This window comes from Bactrocera dorsalis, chromosome 4, assembly GCF_023373825.1.
Source record: "Bactrocera dorsalis isolate Fly_Bdor chromosome 4, ASM2337382v1, whole genome shotgun sequence".
In the NCBI taxonomy this organism is placed as follows: Eukaryota; Metazoa; Arthropoda; class Insecta; order Diptera; family Tephritidae; genus Bactrocera; species Bactrocera dorsalis.
In genome coordinates this window covers 70,548,571-70,566,871 of record NC_064306.1, presented here as the reverse complement: position 1 = coordinate 70,566,871, position 18,301 = coordinate 70,548,571, and the positions used below count along the sequence as shown (strand labels likewise).

Here is an 18,301-nt window from a genome sequence, read left to right as displayed (position 1 = left end):
TCAGATCTTCCAAAAAACCTTTTCATGAATAACTGAATCGGGCGTTGAAATAGTCTTGCAGCCTAGAGTCCTTCAGTTTGTAAAACGTTTTGCCTGAATTTATCAAATTTCATAAATTTAATATTTCATTCAATTGATCTTAGGTCAACCATTTTTTTTTATCCATAGCTTCTGCAATTTAATTAAATTTCAGTTTCCTGTTTGACCTAAATACGTACAAACGCACATACGCAAATCAAATTTTTACGTCCGCCTAATTGCAATTAGCACGCGGCATCAATTTCTGTTCACATTATCAAACCACTAACGCGACCATTGGCGGCCGCTCGACGACGGTCGGTGTGCATAATTTACTTAATAAAATTAAAATCATCGAATTTCCAACACTAATCAAGCGCTATGGAAAGTTTCATGACGAACCGCACAGTATAGGCTGCTAGAAATTGTTTGACGAAGCTTGGGTCTACGCTCTTGCTCGACTTCATCTTGCTCGTTTGTGCTTCTTTCGTGACAATTAACTTTAGCGTTCGTTTGCGCTCGCGGGCTGCGCGGCGGCGGTTGGGTGTGCGGAGCGTCATTCGGATGTAGCAAATCGCTCGCACGTGTGCTTAGTGTTTCAGCTCACGTTTCATAAACGCACGCGTGCTTCCACGATTTTGTTTTTATTGCTCTCGCTTAACGCGCTCGGTGGGGAACGTGTCGGGAGGAGTTCGAAGACAAGTAAGAGTGTATGTGGCTGTAGGCGCTTTGGGGCGTAAATTTGAAGCATTCCCAGACTTGATTACTGTTTTTAGTAGGAAAGCTTTGTTGCTGCAGGTGTCTGGGATGGGGCAGCGGAAGTACACGGACGCCGGACACTGGACCCCGACGTTCAACTTTGTGCAGCTGGTGCTGTGTGGACATTAGCAGAAGATGACCAGCGCTTACCCGGCGCCACAGCTAAACACACCGTGCAGCCATCAGGCGTTAATCTATAATTACACTCGAGCGCTGGTAATTTTGATGCTTTTCGCTCGGAACTAGTTTGCCATTGTTGTTGGCGCTGACATTGCCGTAGACGTGGGATGTTGGCGTTGTTCCTGGTGGGGCGTGAGGCTTCACCGGATGCGTCAGTCGTTTGTTTGAACACAACGCATAGCTCGCACATCCGTTTTGGAGAGTGCGCGACGTGCCGGAAGCACGCTTCATATTTGCTTTACTTATTTCTTCTATTTTTAATTACCGGAGAATAGAATAAATGAGAATTCGCTGGAAAATTTGCATGCGAGGTTAGCTTTTAGAATTTTAGAAATTCATAAATAATTTTATTCCTTTTTTCGGTTTTATATACTCGCGAATAGAGTTGAAGTGTTCGCGTAAAAATAAAATACATTTTCTATATTGCGCTAAAGTTCCACATGATTACCGCTATAATTATTTATGAATGTGAATAATTTGAAGTGTGCGGTACTCCATGTCCATGTTCTCCATGTTCTGACTCAGTTCTACGAATTCTGCATGAATTTTCTAAAGTTCATAATTGGTATGAAAAAGTCCACCACACGAAGAGGGCCGAAAATTTGACAAACCGGCTGAATAAAAAAGAACGCTTGTATCGGCTGCTGTTTAGTGTTTTGTAGCGATAATAGGAATTTTTATGAAGATTTATAAAGTAGCTTCTTTAAGTCTTTGTTCCAGTACATATAATTTATCCAAAAAATTTCTTAATGAATTTTAAATATCGTTCTTTGGCCTCGAAACAAGGATTTAGACTTTAACGGTCTGCGGTTTCTACATCGAAGGTTCAAAACTTTGTCTGAAAAAATGTCTGGTTTGAATAAATGTTTTTTTCGCATTAGCTGAAAGCTGAAAGAAAACGTTAATTACTCAAATAAAAAGTTTTCATATTAAAAGCAGTCTCTAAGTTGAAGTAAAAGTTGTGTATAGAACCAGATTGTTAATAGAACACTAAGAACTCTGTCAGGACTGGAAAAGACTCTCTTCGAACCGTTCGATACCAAGCGAGGTTTCAGACAAGGAAACTCCCTATCGTGTGATGTCTTCAATTTATTGCTGGGGAAAATTATACGAGCTACAGAGCTAAATGGGGAAGGAAAGATATTTTATAATAGTGCACGCCAACGGTATTGATATCATTGACTTCAACACCCGCGTCATTAGTTCTGCTTTCTTCATACTGGATAAGGAAATGAAGCGGGAGGCCTGATTGTGTACAAGTGCAAGACAAAATGCCTCCTGCCCTTAAGCCAATAGTCAACTCGAATGGACGTCACGGTTGACAGTCATAACTTTGAAGTCGTAGATAACATTAGCAGTCATGAAATCCAATGTAGAATCATTCTTCCCGAGAGGTGCTACTTTGAACTGACCAGACAGTGGAAAATTCCCTGTCTCGACGAACAAACTCGGAACTCATTCCCGTCCTGCTATATTATGCAGACCCATAGATTATGATGAATCGACGTTACAAGTTTTCGGGACAAAGGTTCTGCGATATGGTCATTTTCTCCTTTGGAAGAGAAAGACCTCCACTCCATTGGAGAGATCAGGTGGAGAAGATCCTGACTGCACTTGGTATCTTCAATTACCAGTAAAGAAGAGGTAGTAGATCTGTATATATACAAGGTTTGTCCGGAAAATAATAGGACTGATTTTTTTCTCGACTATACATCGGAGCGTGCGCGCACCTACTGGGTTCGGTAGAGGACATTCCTGTCTAACGAACGAGCGGCTGGTCAGTTGTCGCCTTGCACCTGGAGAGTCAGGACAAGCATTTTCGCGCGACGTGTTTCTGTGAGTGGTGCAAGCCGTAAATGCAGCGTTCGTTAGAGCAGAGGTACGCGATTAAATTCTGTGTGAAACTCGGTAAATCTGCGACAGAGACGTTAGATATGCTCAAGCAGGCTTATCTAGAAGTGGCTTTAACAAGAAGTTATGAGTTTCGGTGGCAGCAGGCCTTTTTGGAGGACCGGGAAGGGGTCGCTGATGAAGACCGTGTTGTGAGACCACCGACAATGTGACTCGTGTGCGCAAAGTTTTGTACTCAGACCATCGACTAAATATTCGTTTAATTGCCCAAATGTTAAATTTATCAAAATCTGTGGTTCATGATATTGTGACGGAGCACTTGAACATGCGCAAGGTGTGCGCGAAGATGGCCCCAAAAGTGCTAATTGGCGACCAGAAATTGCGATGAGTGGAGGCGGGCAAAGAAAATTTGAACATGAATGAAAGTGACCCCCAATTTTTGAATAACGTAATCACAGCTGACGAGTCATCGATCTGATAAAAGGCAAGCATTTTGAGACGACAGCGGGGATCCAAGCAGCATGTACTTCGGCTCTCAAGGCTATTCAGGAGAATGCCTTCCGTGACGCCTTCAATGCTTGGAAATCGTGCTGGCAGCGCTGCATCGACGCAGAAGGAGCCTATTTTCAAAGTTTTAAAAGAATTGTAACGATTGCATCAAAAAATTTTTTTTTATCCACTCCGTCCTATTAATTTTCGAACAAACACTGTATATTTCACAGACTCAGCTCAATCAATTTCAAATGTCTCAACTTCACCAATATTTTGACTTTGTGGCAAAAGTTCTCTTTATTGTTGGACAGAACATTTCTTCACTAGTTTTCCTTGTAAGTCAGTAATTAAAGAGCTGGAAAAAATAATCAGAAATCGATATTCAATTTATTTCACCAATTTTCTTTACTGTGCAAAGCGTCAGGGTTCATGCTTATACATTCACAAATATTAGTATATACTCATGTTTGTATGTGTTTATTTAAGTTCCATAGATAATTGTATATTGAGGAAGTAAATATTTACATACCTATAACCATTTTTGGTACCAGTTTTTTTGTTTTTGGTCCAGCTAAGCTTCCTACGAGTACAAGCAAACTCGGTTCTTATTGCTCTGTCCACTTGTTCTTGTTGTTGGCATAAAAATCGAACTTAATAGCAAGGTATGCCAGAAAAATATATTTTCTTTCCACAGAGAAAAAGGGAAAACAAGCAAAGTCAATTTCACTAAGCAAAGGATTTTCGTCCTTAATACTCTGCTAATTGTGCTGCTCATTATGAGATTGAATTGCAGCGCAGCGTCCACGTGCCAGCAGTTTCTAGGAAGATACTTACAAATACATACTTAAATTACTTACGAGTACATAAGTAAATGCTCGCCCAAACGATTACATATGCACCAACAGCGAACATATGGACGGGTGCTGAAGGACGATTCGAACCTTATGGCTACAAGTGTGTTGCAAGGATGTTGTGAAATCAAGTACGACAGCAAAACACACGTAAAAGTAGTTCAAAGCTGCGGCTGCCGCACTAAACTACAATCAGATAACGAAGCGCTTGGGAAGGCAGCAGCGTGGGAGTGTGCTGGGGTTGCCTCCCGGTGCGCTGTGGTGGAGGTGCGCGGAAAGCGAAATTGAAATTGAAAACTCGAATAGTTTCATTACAGTTAGCGCCGCGGCAGCTGCTGTCGTCTCTACTGATGGAATTCTCGACGCCATTGTTAAGTAACACCGCCATAACGAGTGCTCCTAATGCGGTACATTCAACTGTATTATATACATACATACATACATATATATCTGTAAATAGTTGATGGTCTTCCACGTGTTTATCGCTGCCACAGTATTGTCCCAGTTTTGCGCTAAGCACGATTTTATCTGCTTTCTTCCACTCTGCATTTCACTTCCCGCACACGCGGTTCGGTTAGAAGAGCCTCTTTAAGTGTTAGCGCATTTGCCGAGTATTGGTATCTTGTTTTCCAGATTGCACTATATATCTGGGTGTACATATATATTTGCTTAATGCTCTGATTACTGTGTTGGTATGTATGTGTTGCTGCGCACTGTTGTCTACCTTTAGCCCTTATCGATCGATTTTCATTTGCTTCATATTGCATTTTTTCCATTTCTTGCTACCAGGCGCCTTCCCTCCAACTTTACAGCTGGCTACTTCCTCCGCTAAACATTTCGCTACATTCTCCTCTAAATTTGTATGTACGAGTATATACTACTTGTATATGTATAGACTAAGTACATTTGATTAAAAATAGCGGTTTGCTGGTCCTGGCTGGGTGCCAATTCCTGATGCTTCAGCCTTCGTTGTAAATATACCTTTCAGCTCTTGCGGGTTATTACGTCCGCTTGAAAAGTGAATTAAATGAGAAAGAGTGAAACTCATTATCCATTTCTGTATTACTGCCCTACATTTTTAATTCTTGGCAACAATTGTATTTACAAAAGTTGAAGGTGTTGCCATTGGAAGTACTTACAAATGTTATTCATCTTTCGTAATTGCTCTTCTCGACAAAAAGCTTGAATACCTTAGTACTTTCATATTGAAAGCTTCCTCTAAAAATAACTACTCGTTATAAAAATAACTTCAATATAATATGTTATAAATACCAATGAACCTTGAGCGGAGTAGAAATTGGGTTCCATATCGTTATGTCATAACCAAAATCACTCGGTTTTACGGCGTCACGGAATGCATTCTCCAGAATAGCTCTGACAGCCGAGATGCATGATGCTTGGATCCCCTCTGTAGTCTCAAAATGCTTGCCTTTCAAACAAAAGTCCGGGGGCCACATCTGGGCTGTAGGTCGGCTGCGGAGGCGTTGGGATAGCCTTGGTTAGGTAGCTGTTCACAAGAAAGGTGGTGTGAGCCGCGGCGTTGACGTGGTGTAAATTCCAATCGGCTGCGATGTCTTGCCGGACCCGGTTGACCTTGTGTTTGAGTCTCTTGAGCACTTTCACGTAGAACTTAGCGATGACAGTTTGTCTAGGAGGAACAAATTCATGGTGGACCATGCCTTGGACGGTCATGGATCGAATCAAAGTTCTATGTGGCGGAATCCACCCTAGTTAGGGTTCCTCAGACAAACTGCGGTCAAATTTCAATTTCCAAGACTGCTTTAGATACACCTAAATGGGTTTTAAAATTTAAAGTCAACTTTAAGATACCTGAGGCGAGACATGGATGTTATACATATAAGTTCTCTGTAGTGAAATCCACATCAGTCAATGTCCTTCAGACAACGTGCTTTCAAATTTCAGTTTCGCAGACTGCTTTTGGATATACCTATTGTAAAGGGTGATTTTTTAAGAGCTTGATAACTTTTTTAAAAAAAACGCATAAAATTTGCAAAATCTCATCGGTTCTTTATTTGAAACGTTAGATTGGTTCATGACATTTACTTTTTGAAGATAATTTCATTTAAATGTTGACCGCGGCTGGCGTCTTAGGTGGTCCATTCGGAAAGTCCAATTTTTGGGCAACTTTTTCGAGCATTTCGGCCGGAATAGCCCGAATTTCTTCGGAAATGTTGTCTTCCAAAGCTGGAATAGTTGCTGGCTTATTTCTGTAGACTTTAGACTTGACGTAGCCCCACAAAAAATAGTCTACAGGCGTTAAATCGCATGATCTTGGTGGCCAACTTACGGGTCCATTTCTTGAGATGAATTGTTGTCCGAAGTTTTCCCTCAAAAATGGCCATAGAATCGCGAGCTGTGTGGCATGTAGCGCCATCTTGTTGAAACCACATGTCAACCAAGTTCAGTTCTTCCATTTTTTTGGCAACAAAAAAAGTTTGTTAGCATCGAACGATAGCGATCGCCATTCACCGTAACGTTGCGTCCAAAGCATCTTTGAAAAAATACGGTCCAATGATTCCACCAGCGTACAAACCACACCAAACAGTGCATTTTTCGGGATGCATGGGCAGTTCTTGAACGGCTTCTGGTTGCTCTTCACCCCAATGCGGCAATTTTGCTTATTTTACGTAGCCATTCAACCAGAAAATGAGCCTCATCGCTGACAAAACACGCGCGCGAAACACATTTCGAACCGAACACTGATTTTGGTAATAAAATTCAATGATTTGCAAGCGTTTGCTCGTTAGTAAGTCTATTCATGATGAAATGTCAAAGCTACTGAGCATCTTTCTCTTTGACACCATGTCTGAAATCCCACGTGGATCTGTCAAATACTAATGCATGAAAATCCTAACCTCAAAAAAATCACCCGTTATATTGATTATAAAATTTTAAGTCACATGTTACTTCGCTTCAAACAAAAATTTCTTTATGAAAAGAAACAACTCCTACAATAAGTGTAATATGATCGAACCAGCGGTTTCCAAGATCTTAGCATAATTTCCTGAACTGGAAACATATGGTGAGTTCATCTGTGGTAAATTAAATATGGTGAATTTAAACGAAGGTATTTCAAATGCAGGCAGAGTTTTGATATGGTGAGTTTGACTGGGATATGGTGAGTTTAGGTATGGTGAATTTAAAGGGAGTGGTAAATTTATTTTTTTTTTGTATCTATACACATTTATTTCTATATTTGCATTTTAAATTAATAATTTTAATTTTTGTCCTTACCTGTTTCTTACTCAAAACTCTTTTATTAGTTTCGCTCATGTAGACACTAACCCTCACTAACTGTATATTAGCAAGAAAATATAGGCTGACTTCCTAAACGTATTTTGCTTTATATTCGAACAATGTAGCACATTCCCAAACGCAGTTGCACAAACTTTGACAATGTATCGTATTCCTAATGGCAACCCTGCCCGATAAATGCGCAGAAAAAAGCAATCGGCGCATCACTAACATTGTTGATGCATTTATTCAATAAAATGGCGACCGAAGGAGAGAGGTGAGCAAATTTTTAAACTTTTTACTTTTTTACAATATTAGAAGTTGAAATCTCATTTTTATAGCAATAAAAAGTGGACGCACGAGCGTAAAAGCCTTTTACTCGCAATAAGGTTGGATATGGAGCCAGATTTCCAATCAAAAAGAAAAACGCGTGTGGTCTTGTGGCAGGCGGTGTTGCAGAAAATTAAGGACACCGACTTAGAATTTTCCTTCTCGCGTGATGACATTTCACGGAAATTCCTCAACCTCATGGTGACCTACAAGCGCATCAAAAAGAGGAACAACACCTCAGGCGAAGCTGCGACGGCGTGGGAATATTTCGACGAACTAGACAAAGTGTATGGGTCTCGGAGCGATATAACTGTGCCGGAAAGTAACCTCGACTCTTCGATGAGTTCAATATTTAATTCATTAACGAACGAAAATGCAGAGTCAGCAGATTCCTCGTTCAGTGAGAACATTGGTGCCGCTCCGCCAAGAAAACGCTCTCGAAATGTTTTAGACTTTTTGCAAAACGAATCTACATTTGAGAAGGAGTTATTGGATGACCTGCTAAAATGCGAGAAGGAAAAAATTGAAATAGAAAAACAAAAACTCGATGAAATTAAAAAGCTACGCGAAGCTCTTCTATCACTTAATAAGTAAATACTCGTACATAACATTTTTACCTTAAACCGATCTCAATTTTTTTGTGTTCATATATACATATTAAATATAACCAAATCATTTAATGAATTAAAATAATTTAATACATAAACGTAATTGAATGAAAATGATTTATTTAATAAAAAATTATTTGTTTAATAAAAATTGTTTATTTAATAAAAATAATTTATTTAGCTAAGCTGACAACAAATTAGTCAGCCTTTCTCTTTTTGCTCTTGCTTCGCTTCGTTGGTTTCCATCAGCTGGAAGCGTGTTGATCTCGGTGTGAGGCACGTTTTCAATAATCACCCCGTCAGGATTTCCTTTGTGTTCCAATATATAGTTATGAAGTACGAAACAAGACATAATAATATTCTTTGCCAATTTAATATCGTGAACTTCTAAAAAATTTAATATTCTGAACTTCTTTTTTAGCACACCAAATGCTTGTTCCACACACACTCTGGTCGAACTTAAAATGTTATTGTATGTTGTTTGGGCTTCAGATAGGAACCCATTGTCTTTGTAAGGTACCATTAAATACGTTTCTAAAGGATACGCTGCATCACCAAGCAAATGACATTCTGGAGGAAATGAAATGAGACCATTTACAATTGCTCGCTTCAATGGGCTAGCTGACCACACTGCTGCGTCGTGACACCGACGGGATAGCCTATAAAAACGTCGAGAAATCGGGGGCATATTGCTATCAGCAACAGCCTGAAATAATTACATGCGTTATTTGAGAAATATTAATTTCAGATTTAAATTTTTACTTGTACTATAACAGAATGTGTCACTTCCGATTGTAGTAACTAATGCCACCTTGGTCGGCTGCAAAATTTTTATATGAGTCCCATCAATACATCCCAAAACATAAGGGAATGGATGTGATCGTGTAAGACTCAAAAGCTTCCATAACCCTCTTTTGGGTAAGCTCAGTCGTTGGAAATGCAATAATACTGCTTCTGCGCAGATATAATTTGTATGCATTGAATAAAGCCTCTGTAACAAGCTCCCATTCCAATATTGGAAAACGATCACTAACTTCGCGGAAGCTGCTCTGATTGGAAAGTTTTCCATATTGTCATATAGAGACACTTCTTCAACGAACTTCGGGGACGTCCAGTAGATAGCTTACTCCATAAAGGTTCGAGCATACAGTATAACTTTGGAAATATAGTAATAATAATATAACTCTAAGAACGAAATAAAATGTTCTTACCTCGAAAGTTGAGATTTGCATTCGAAATGACTATAAAAACACGTCATTTGGCATCCTATTTATGGTTTCCAAATATTTTTTATTTTTTGGTATGGTTCTTGGCACTTTTTTCTGCGCAAATAATGCAGCCAGTCTTTTACGCTTCGTAAAATTATTTCGATATTAACAATGAATTTCTTGTTTGACCCATCAATTAAATTCAAATTTTCTTCTATTAAAATATTTTGTTTGGCCATTGTTGCGCATTAGAGATGTGCCTAAACGCAACAGTGTTGCAAAGTTTATTTATACAAAGTTTAGGCCCAAGCAATGTTGCAAGGTATTGAGTGTGTATACATACGGCATAAAAAACATTGTAACCAGACGTTTAGGAAGTAAGCCATACTTTTACAAAAGAACAGTGATTTCTAAAGTTCGCTCTTATGTGGATAAAAAATACTTTTTATTGAATAGAACAGTTTAAATCATTAGAAAGAGGTAATCTGTTTCTAATCCCATAAAGCACTTATAATACTTATTAGCTTTAAAAACATACAAGTATCGTATATATGTAAGTAACTCTCCAGCTAAGTACACATGCTTACATACATATATGGACCATGCATAATGGGTGTTGCACATGCAACACGGTTCGGCGACACATTGGAGCTGGAGTATGTTTATGTTGAATGTCCCTCGGCGGATCAATTTTCAATCACTTTAGACTTAAATAAATAAATCACTTTGTAGTTGGGCATGAACCACCCACCACACATGCACATACCGCCACCACTTTGCCACGAGTCACCCACACCAACAACAACAACAACATTTCAGCAACGGAAATCCAGTGGAAATATGCATACACCCATGCAAGCAAACAAAGCTCAAAGGCTCACATTGTCCGTGTGTGAGTGCAGTTGTTGCACATGTGCGCTAGAAAATAAATACACAGTTGATACATAAATAAATACGACACACAGATACAAATCAAACAAACTATCAATACAACTAAATTGTGCACAACCTTGTTGACTTAATAAACTATTACCCGCCGCCCAACCCATCCGGCAGCACGCCGGCCGCCCGAATACGGGAGCGCGAGCCCTGCCAATCACTTACCCACACTCTCTCCTTTCAAGGGGCGTGCGCCGCTATGGCGGTGGGTGGGCTTTAGCTGGAATTGTGCCACTCAGGGGTATTATTTGCATATAACGGTACATGTATACTTTATTTTTATGTTATCCATATCATTTACGATAAACCCCACGACCAGGGTTGCCTTTGATGTGTTGCCACAAAATAATATTTACATTTCCATAAATAAATGCCATAAATGGGTGTGTTTTCCACTGTGGACCCGAGCGCTTTAGTGGACTTAGCCACGGGGGATAGAGGGGTAATCAGTTGCTTACGGGACAAGGCGATTAAGTAAGCGCATTTATGAGTGTGTGTGTGTGCTTACGCGCTGCATTGTAGTTGTTGCTTTTCACGTGGGCTAATAATGCACTGGATTGTGTGTATTTGCAGGGAAATTGCGCTAAATGTGTTTTTGTTTTTACAACAATTACTAAACTAAATAGCGAGAGTAAATTCTGGCACACATTACACATACATACATACACATACATGCATACATACATATTTATACATATAAAGTCTATTCAACACTTCCATCATACTCTGCTCTGCTTTGTAAAGTTATTTAGTTTTTGATGTGCAAATTTTATTGTTGTACTATTTTGTTGTTGTAAGTCAATTGAAAATCGAAATGGGAATTGAATGTTTTATCAATATTTAAATAGGGCACCCAACCAATGCACAGGCATGCCGGCACGACAGTGGCACAGCCATACATATGTATGTATATGTACAAGTATATCGTTACTTATGTTTGCTTGTAGACTTGTGCGAAAGCATGCAATCAATATTTGCATAACTAAGGAGTCCATTTTAACCTTCTTCGCAACTATGCAGTGTTGGGTATTCAATGAATATTTTATATATACTGGTATACATACTAGGGTGGGTGAAAAACAACGAATAGTTTTTTGTTCGGAAATATAGGTTCTCTGACACCTCAAAGAGAGTCTCTCCAAAAATGAGCTCCTTATTTTAACGGGAAGGTGCTCAGCCTTACAGTTTTATGTTTTTTCTTATTATCAGATAGATAGATAGATAGATCACATATCGCTTTCAACTACTTGAAAAAATTTCTCCTTTCATAGATTTTTTAGATAATTGAAAAGAGCTCTTACGTTTTCTTTACAAACCAAAACTTTAAAATCATATTAACGCTTGAAGTTTGTTTATTTTAAGGCAACCAAGCAAAAACTGTTGGTAGAAATCTTATTTTATGTATTCCTGAGTTATTTAATTTAAACATTGGAACAAGTAGGGAATACATATGATGAACTTCATTTTTCTCACATGACAATTAAGAAATTTTGTGCTGAGTAATTTCAAAATTTTTGTATGTAATAGGTTAGAACCTTTAGAGAATTTTAGATTTACATTATAAGGGAATGATTAAAAGCAGAGTGCTTCCCTATGCTCAAATGAAAATTATTAACTATTTGGAAACAGTTCCGAAACCTATGTACGTTTTGAAGGTAACCCATTGAATAACCGATATGCGAAAAGAGTTTTGTATTTTTCATAGCGCATTATTGCGTAATGTTTCAGCATCTAAAAAGTATTCAAAAAAGGGGAATGAGAGAGAATATATTAGAAGTTAGTATAATGTCGGATTACAACAAGGCTTAAGAGGAGTATAAAAAGGTGTGGGAATAATAAAGAGAATGTTAACTAAAAATATAGATACACAGATTAAAAGCTTCTTTCAGTAATGGAAATTCCATTGCGAACCGATCAACTTTTTTTTGATACGTTATATTATGCCTACTCTCTATGCATTTATAGTAGTATATAGTGGTAAGATGCGAAACTTCTCAAAAGCATTGAAAAGAAAGTCAGACATTCCTGCGTTATACTATATATAGAGTTTATTTTATTTCAGCAATAAGTGGATTATAACCTACGGCACGATATATAAAGGGAGATGCCTTTCAAGGTTCCCTACTTTATTAAAGAAAAAAAAACTTGAAAAGCGTGATTGTTTGCTCCAAAGCCTACATCGAAGCTGGATTGTCCGCATAGACTTTAGATATCTCAAAGGAAAAAAATTAACAGTTTGATACTTCACTATATTGGTGGGCAATTCAATGGCCCATGGCGTAAAATTATCTGCTCACCGATGTTTTCTCTCAATAGATCGATTGATTGATGCGTTGTGGGAAGTGGCGACGTTTTGTTGGCACAAAATGTTGGCGAGATCACTAGCTTTAATTTCAGGCATCATATAGTCGGTAATGATGGCGCGATAACGATCTCCATTGAGGGTTACGTTTTCACCGTCATCATTTTGGAAGACAATTGGGCCGATGATTCCATAAACTATCAAATCATTGTTTTTCTGAATGAAATGGCAGCGCTTGAATCTCTTCAGGTTGATCTTCATCCTAAATGCGGAAAATTTGCTTGCTTACAATTGCAGTAAAAATTGGCCTCACCGCTGAGCCAAATTTGGCGCGAAAACGTCGGATCTTCATGGAACTTTTCAAGCGCCCATACAGCGAAGCGATGTCGCTTGGGAAGGTCGAGCGGCTCCGTTGGTCTGAGAAGCTACGAACAGCGCCGAATCGACTCCCCACTGTCTTCGTGTACACTCTCAACTCCGTATGCTATATTTTCTACACTGCGTGTGCTGTACGTGGTTTATTAGGTCATATATTATCCAAAAACTAATTTTGGGTCTCAAGATGGGTGATGGTGTTGCGAATAGCACGATAGGTAGGCCGTAGGTTCTGTCAGAAAAAGGCTATTGAAAAAAAGTACTTCTACTTGGATCACCCTTTGAAAGTTCGTCATTGATTGGTATTTTTTAAACTGGCGATGATTAGCGTATATCCATAAGTAATTACATTTCGGAAATTTATGCCAAGATATATCTATTACCAAATACATACATACATATATGTGTATATGTATGTATATATATATATATATGTATGTATACGCAACTTAACACTTGCAATCACGATAACTATACGAGCATTCCAATTCACCGTTGGCCAAACGATTGTCATTCTCGCATACACTTTACGATTATAGCCACAAACACATACATACATACATGTATATTGGTTTGTACATTGGCAATTACGCGCCTAATCAACTCACGCTGGTGCGCCAATTGTTTTGTCCGTCCAAGCGCTGCACATTTTAATCAGCATTAATCCGAATCCCAGCGCTGCCATGCATGCGACTGCACCAAAAGACATAGCTGCATACCAGCGCCTGTGCTTGTGAATATACATATATACATATGTATGTGTGCGCGTGTGTGTTTGGCGGTAATGCAGTGAATGTGGCCAATTATGCAGCAAATATGCGCGAGCATTGATTACTAATTTGCATACACGCACACATACATTCGCGTATTTGTGTGAGTGTTTGTGCGTGTGAATTTGTTAAGTGGCAGCACTGGGTCAATTAATATTTTATGAATATCAATATTTCGCAATTTACGGTTCAAGCATTTTCGATTGCACTTTTTCCGCCGCCATCATTATCCGACCTCGAGTTTGTTTTTGTTGTGAGCGCGCAGCTTTTTGCGGCATTAATTTGTGGTTAATGCCAATGTGAGTGCGTGTATGTGTGTGTGAGTAGCGGTTTCTTCCTTATTAATGCATTAAAATGTAAATAATCTTGTGGCGCTTCAAAATTTTTACTGTTTTTTTTTTTGCTGCAGAACCCTTTTAATATTCGCTTCAAATAATTGTTTTGCTCATTAATGAAATGAGAAAAGAATTGCGCTTTTTTGCTTAATGAAAATTGATATTACACATGTTTTCGCTATTTATTTAATGTCGTATTTACGATTTAAATGCGCGCATATTTATGAATTGGCGAAAAATGCTGATATTTACAGCTGCTAAAAATGTTTTTTATTTTTATTTTTAATTTTTTTTAATTTTATTTTTTAATTTTATTTTTTACACTTATTTCTTTGTTTCAAAATATTTGTTAAAAATATTACAAGTAATTTACACGAGAGTGCACAAGTGAACTGCTCGCGATAACGGTCCCAGCCGATTTGGACATGAGTAATTTTGCAAATTGCTTCGACTATTGGTAAAAATTACAACGGTTTCTTATTTCAGGTTAGTGTTTATGTGTAAATATTAGTAATTATTGGTATTTCTTAAGGTAAACACTGATAAAATTCCCGTTAGTATTTAAAATAATCAAATCTGACTCACAACACTCGACCTCGAGAGGTGTGAACTTATTTAGTATTTCATCAGACCGTTTACTGTGAGAACAGCACGAGCAAATATTGCACATTCTTTCTATAGAAGAAAGCTAGTGATTTCAGCAGCGAAGAAATATTCGAAAATCTACTACTGACTATAGACTAACCACTTAAAAATTGCGCTACTCAAAATGAAATTGCTGTCCTCTCTTTTTCTAAATCTTTTTTTTTTTTGAGTAGTAGGACGCATCAAAAGCCGTTAGTGCGGAACTTCAAACAGCTTAACCTTCTTCCAGCTCCAGACTCTGCCACGGAACCACATGATTAATTATTACTTCGTGGGAGTGATAAGACATATAAGTCTTCTCTATGGCACGGAGTTTTGTCTTGATTGAGGCTGTCGCTTCTTTGACAGTTTTCAGTGGACTGATACATGAGTGTCGTAAAATTTTCCACTGTAAAACTACCACCGAGTGTAGTGTTAAGTTTTTTCCATGGGCAATAAAAAAAATACAGAAGAAAAATAAAGAGTTACTGAAAGAGCCGAATACGTCGAACAATTAGGACTAATGTTGTGCTGAAATCTGTAAAGGTAGCTTCGATGGTCACTAAATAGTTGGGTTATTTGGATATCCAGGTCTCCATGTCGTTTGTGGATCCACGAATGGATGTCTGGTAACAGTCGCCCTCTCTTTCTATGGCATTAAAACTGTTAGATGGTCTGAGCGGAGAACACAAAACTTCAGCGGTTGCTTTTATTCTCTGCGAGGTCATGCTAGTTGTTCATCTCAAGTGACAGGCATACCCAGACTGTACGCTATGCATTTTGTTCCTCCATTGGATGTTTGGGCGCCATTGCTTCCTATGTTCATACATGGGTCTCGAGCAAAAGAAGCTTTTAGCTAGAGCATTATCTTTCATGCGAATGACATGACCTAACCTTCGTGATTCCATTTTATTCGATTATCATCACTCAAACGGACGACTTTAAAGATCTTGCAAAGCACAGTTCTCTCGAATGCTTCAAGGGCTTTCTGAATTCGGTTCGTCATCGTCAATTTTTTTGCGCCGTATAATAGCACGCGCATAATGAGAGTCTTAAAGAGCGTAATTTTTTTTCGTCGCGAGAGAGATCTGCTTCTCAAATGCCTGCCGATGCCAAAGTAGCGCCTGTTAGAAAGAGTTAGAAGAGTCTGCGCTTTATCACCAGGTTTAGATTATTTATGAGATTTATGCTGGTTCCGAGATATAAAAAGTCCTTAACTTTTTCAAATATATATGTAGTTGCCAACAGTGACGTAGTTCCCTAGACGCGAGGAATCTTTGTGTGCGACCTCTAAGTACATTGCCTTGCTCTCGTTTACCACAAGACCAATCTCTTTCGCTTATTTTTTTAGGCTGGAAAACACTGCGCTGTCAATTCTGTTGTTAAGGCCTACGATGTCAGTATCATCTACGTACCACAGTACTATTTACATTTAGAATAGATAGTCCCTCTGCGGTTGAGATTAGCGGCACGTATTACTTTTTCCAGCATTATCTTGAAAAAGACGCACGAGACGGAATCACCCTGTCTAAAACCTCATTGGCATCGAACACTTCGGAGAGGTTCTTACCGATTTTGACGGAGATTTTGATGGATGTGCTCAATGTCATTCTGCATAACTGTATGAGTTTCGTACCAACTATGAAGACTACAATTTAACTTTCCTTAGAACGTGCTCAGAGAATGCGCCGAGTAAATTTGTCTTCGAAATATTGTTTGTGGTATATTGAAATCTAACAAAACTAGATTTATATATATAGATATGTAGATATGGAGTAGTTCTAGACAAAAATATACAAGTAAACAGTGGATAATACTAAGGCAATAGTAACTCTATAATTTAGAATCGAATTACATCATAAACAAATAAACGACATTGTTTACGAAAATGGCATTTTCACCCAGTTCAGGTAATTAAAATTTAGACTTCACTGTTTAAAAACAAAAAGTGCTATCGCCAAGAACACCGATAAGGTGAATTTGCCTAATTACAAATTGATGTTCGCGCTCGTCAATTCTATTAACAGTCGCTTATCAGACAACCCCGAAACCAATGTCTCGCTGCACCCAGTGTCAAGTTCGTACAAATGGAGCAAGATAACTTCCGACACAGACACAAGCTTACACGATTTCCGCGAGTCAGTCCAAAAGTAACGTTTTAGAACTCGCGGTGGATCGTGACGCAGGTGCAGCTCTACAAAATCTTTTTAGAAAGTACTTAAAACTTTGCAATGTTGATCCTACGCTTTCAACTGTTCACGGCGATTGCTGTCAGCACGCTGTCATGGATCCAAGCGGCTAGCATATTTTCGGGTGCTTCGCTCAGTCGCATTGTGGGCGGTTCGTCGGCAGTCTCTATGAACATACCGTACATCGTCTCTCTGAAGACGTTCGGCTTCCACATTTGTGGCGGTTCGATAATCAATGCACGCACCGTAGTCACCGCAGCTCATTGCTTGGTGGCCAGCGATGCTAAGGATTTACAAATTCATGCCGGCGCAAAGACCCGTTCCTCGCACGAGGGCGTGTTGATCAACGTGGCTGCGATACATTATGACCGCCGCTTCAGCATGGATACCATGGACTACGATATCGGTTTGGTGCGTCTGTCCAGTGCGCTCATCTTCAGCAGACGCATACAGCCTATCGCTTTGCCCGAAGCTGGTGAGTTAGTGTTGGATACTGATGTCGGTTTGGTGGCCGGTTGGGGTTACAAGTCCGCTTATGGGCCAGGCTCTTACGTTTTGCGGTACGCTCGTGTGCCTATTGTCAATCAGACTGTGTGCAATGAGCAGTTAGAGGGATCCGTCACTGATCGCATGCTCTGTGCTGGCTATGCTGAAGGTGGCATCGATGCCTGCCAAATGGACTCGGGCGGTCCGCTGGTGGTGGACGAGAAACTAGTGGGCATCGTGTCGTGGGGAGTTGGTTGTGCGCGTCCTAATAAGCCCGGTGTTTATACACGCGTTTCACAGCTGATCGACTGGGTGCAGACCACCCTGGCAGAGAAATATGCGGACAGCATCCCCAGAGATAGGAAGAAGTAAAAAAGCATGTGAAAACCAATGATAATTATTTGTGACGAAATTTCTTGAAATAAAAATTGGCCTTTTGGAGATATTGTATAAAAGGAAGGACTTTCAATAAATGTTGTGAAAACTATTAAGTTCCAAACTAGATGTAGATATAGTCATGGATCAAACTTCTAAGTTATAAATTTTACTTGCAACTTAATGTGCTATAAATTAGAAGTCAACTTCAATGCTGCCCACTCTATAAAGCGCAGTTGGCTGGTGTAACGGAATTGCTGTCAAATTATTATTATGTAATTTGCTTATCTTTCCATCGTCAGCATGTAGCGGTCACACCACCGAAATCATATCCCTTTGACTGATGTCGAGTCG

General features: G+C 39.1%; 1 protein-coding gene across 1 annotated transcript; it reads left to right on the top strand.

Moving 5' to 3' along the window:
- The first annotated feature begins 16,994 nt into the window (after positions 1 to 16,994).
- On the top strand, positions 16,995 to 18,059 carry LOC105234042 (trypsin-4). Its single transcript, XM_011216246.4, has one exon. The coding sequence runs from the start codon at positions 17,129 to 17,131 to the stop codon at positions 17,942 to 17,944; it is 816 nt and encodes a 271-aa protein (XP_011214548.2). The 5' UTR covers positions 16,995 to 17,128; the 3' UTR covers positions 17,945 to 18,059.
- Positions 18,060 to 18,301: the final 242 nt, after the last annotated feature.

Coding starts and splice junctions, on each gene's coding strand:
- LOC105234042 (XM_011216246.4), top strand. CDS start 17,129: ATGTTGATCCTACGCTTTCAACTGTTCACGGCGATTGCTGTCAGCACG.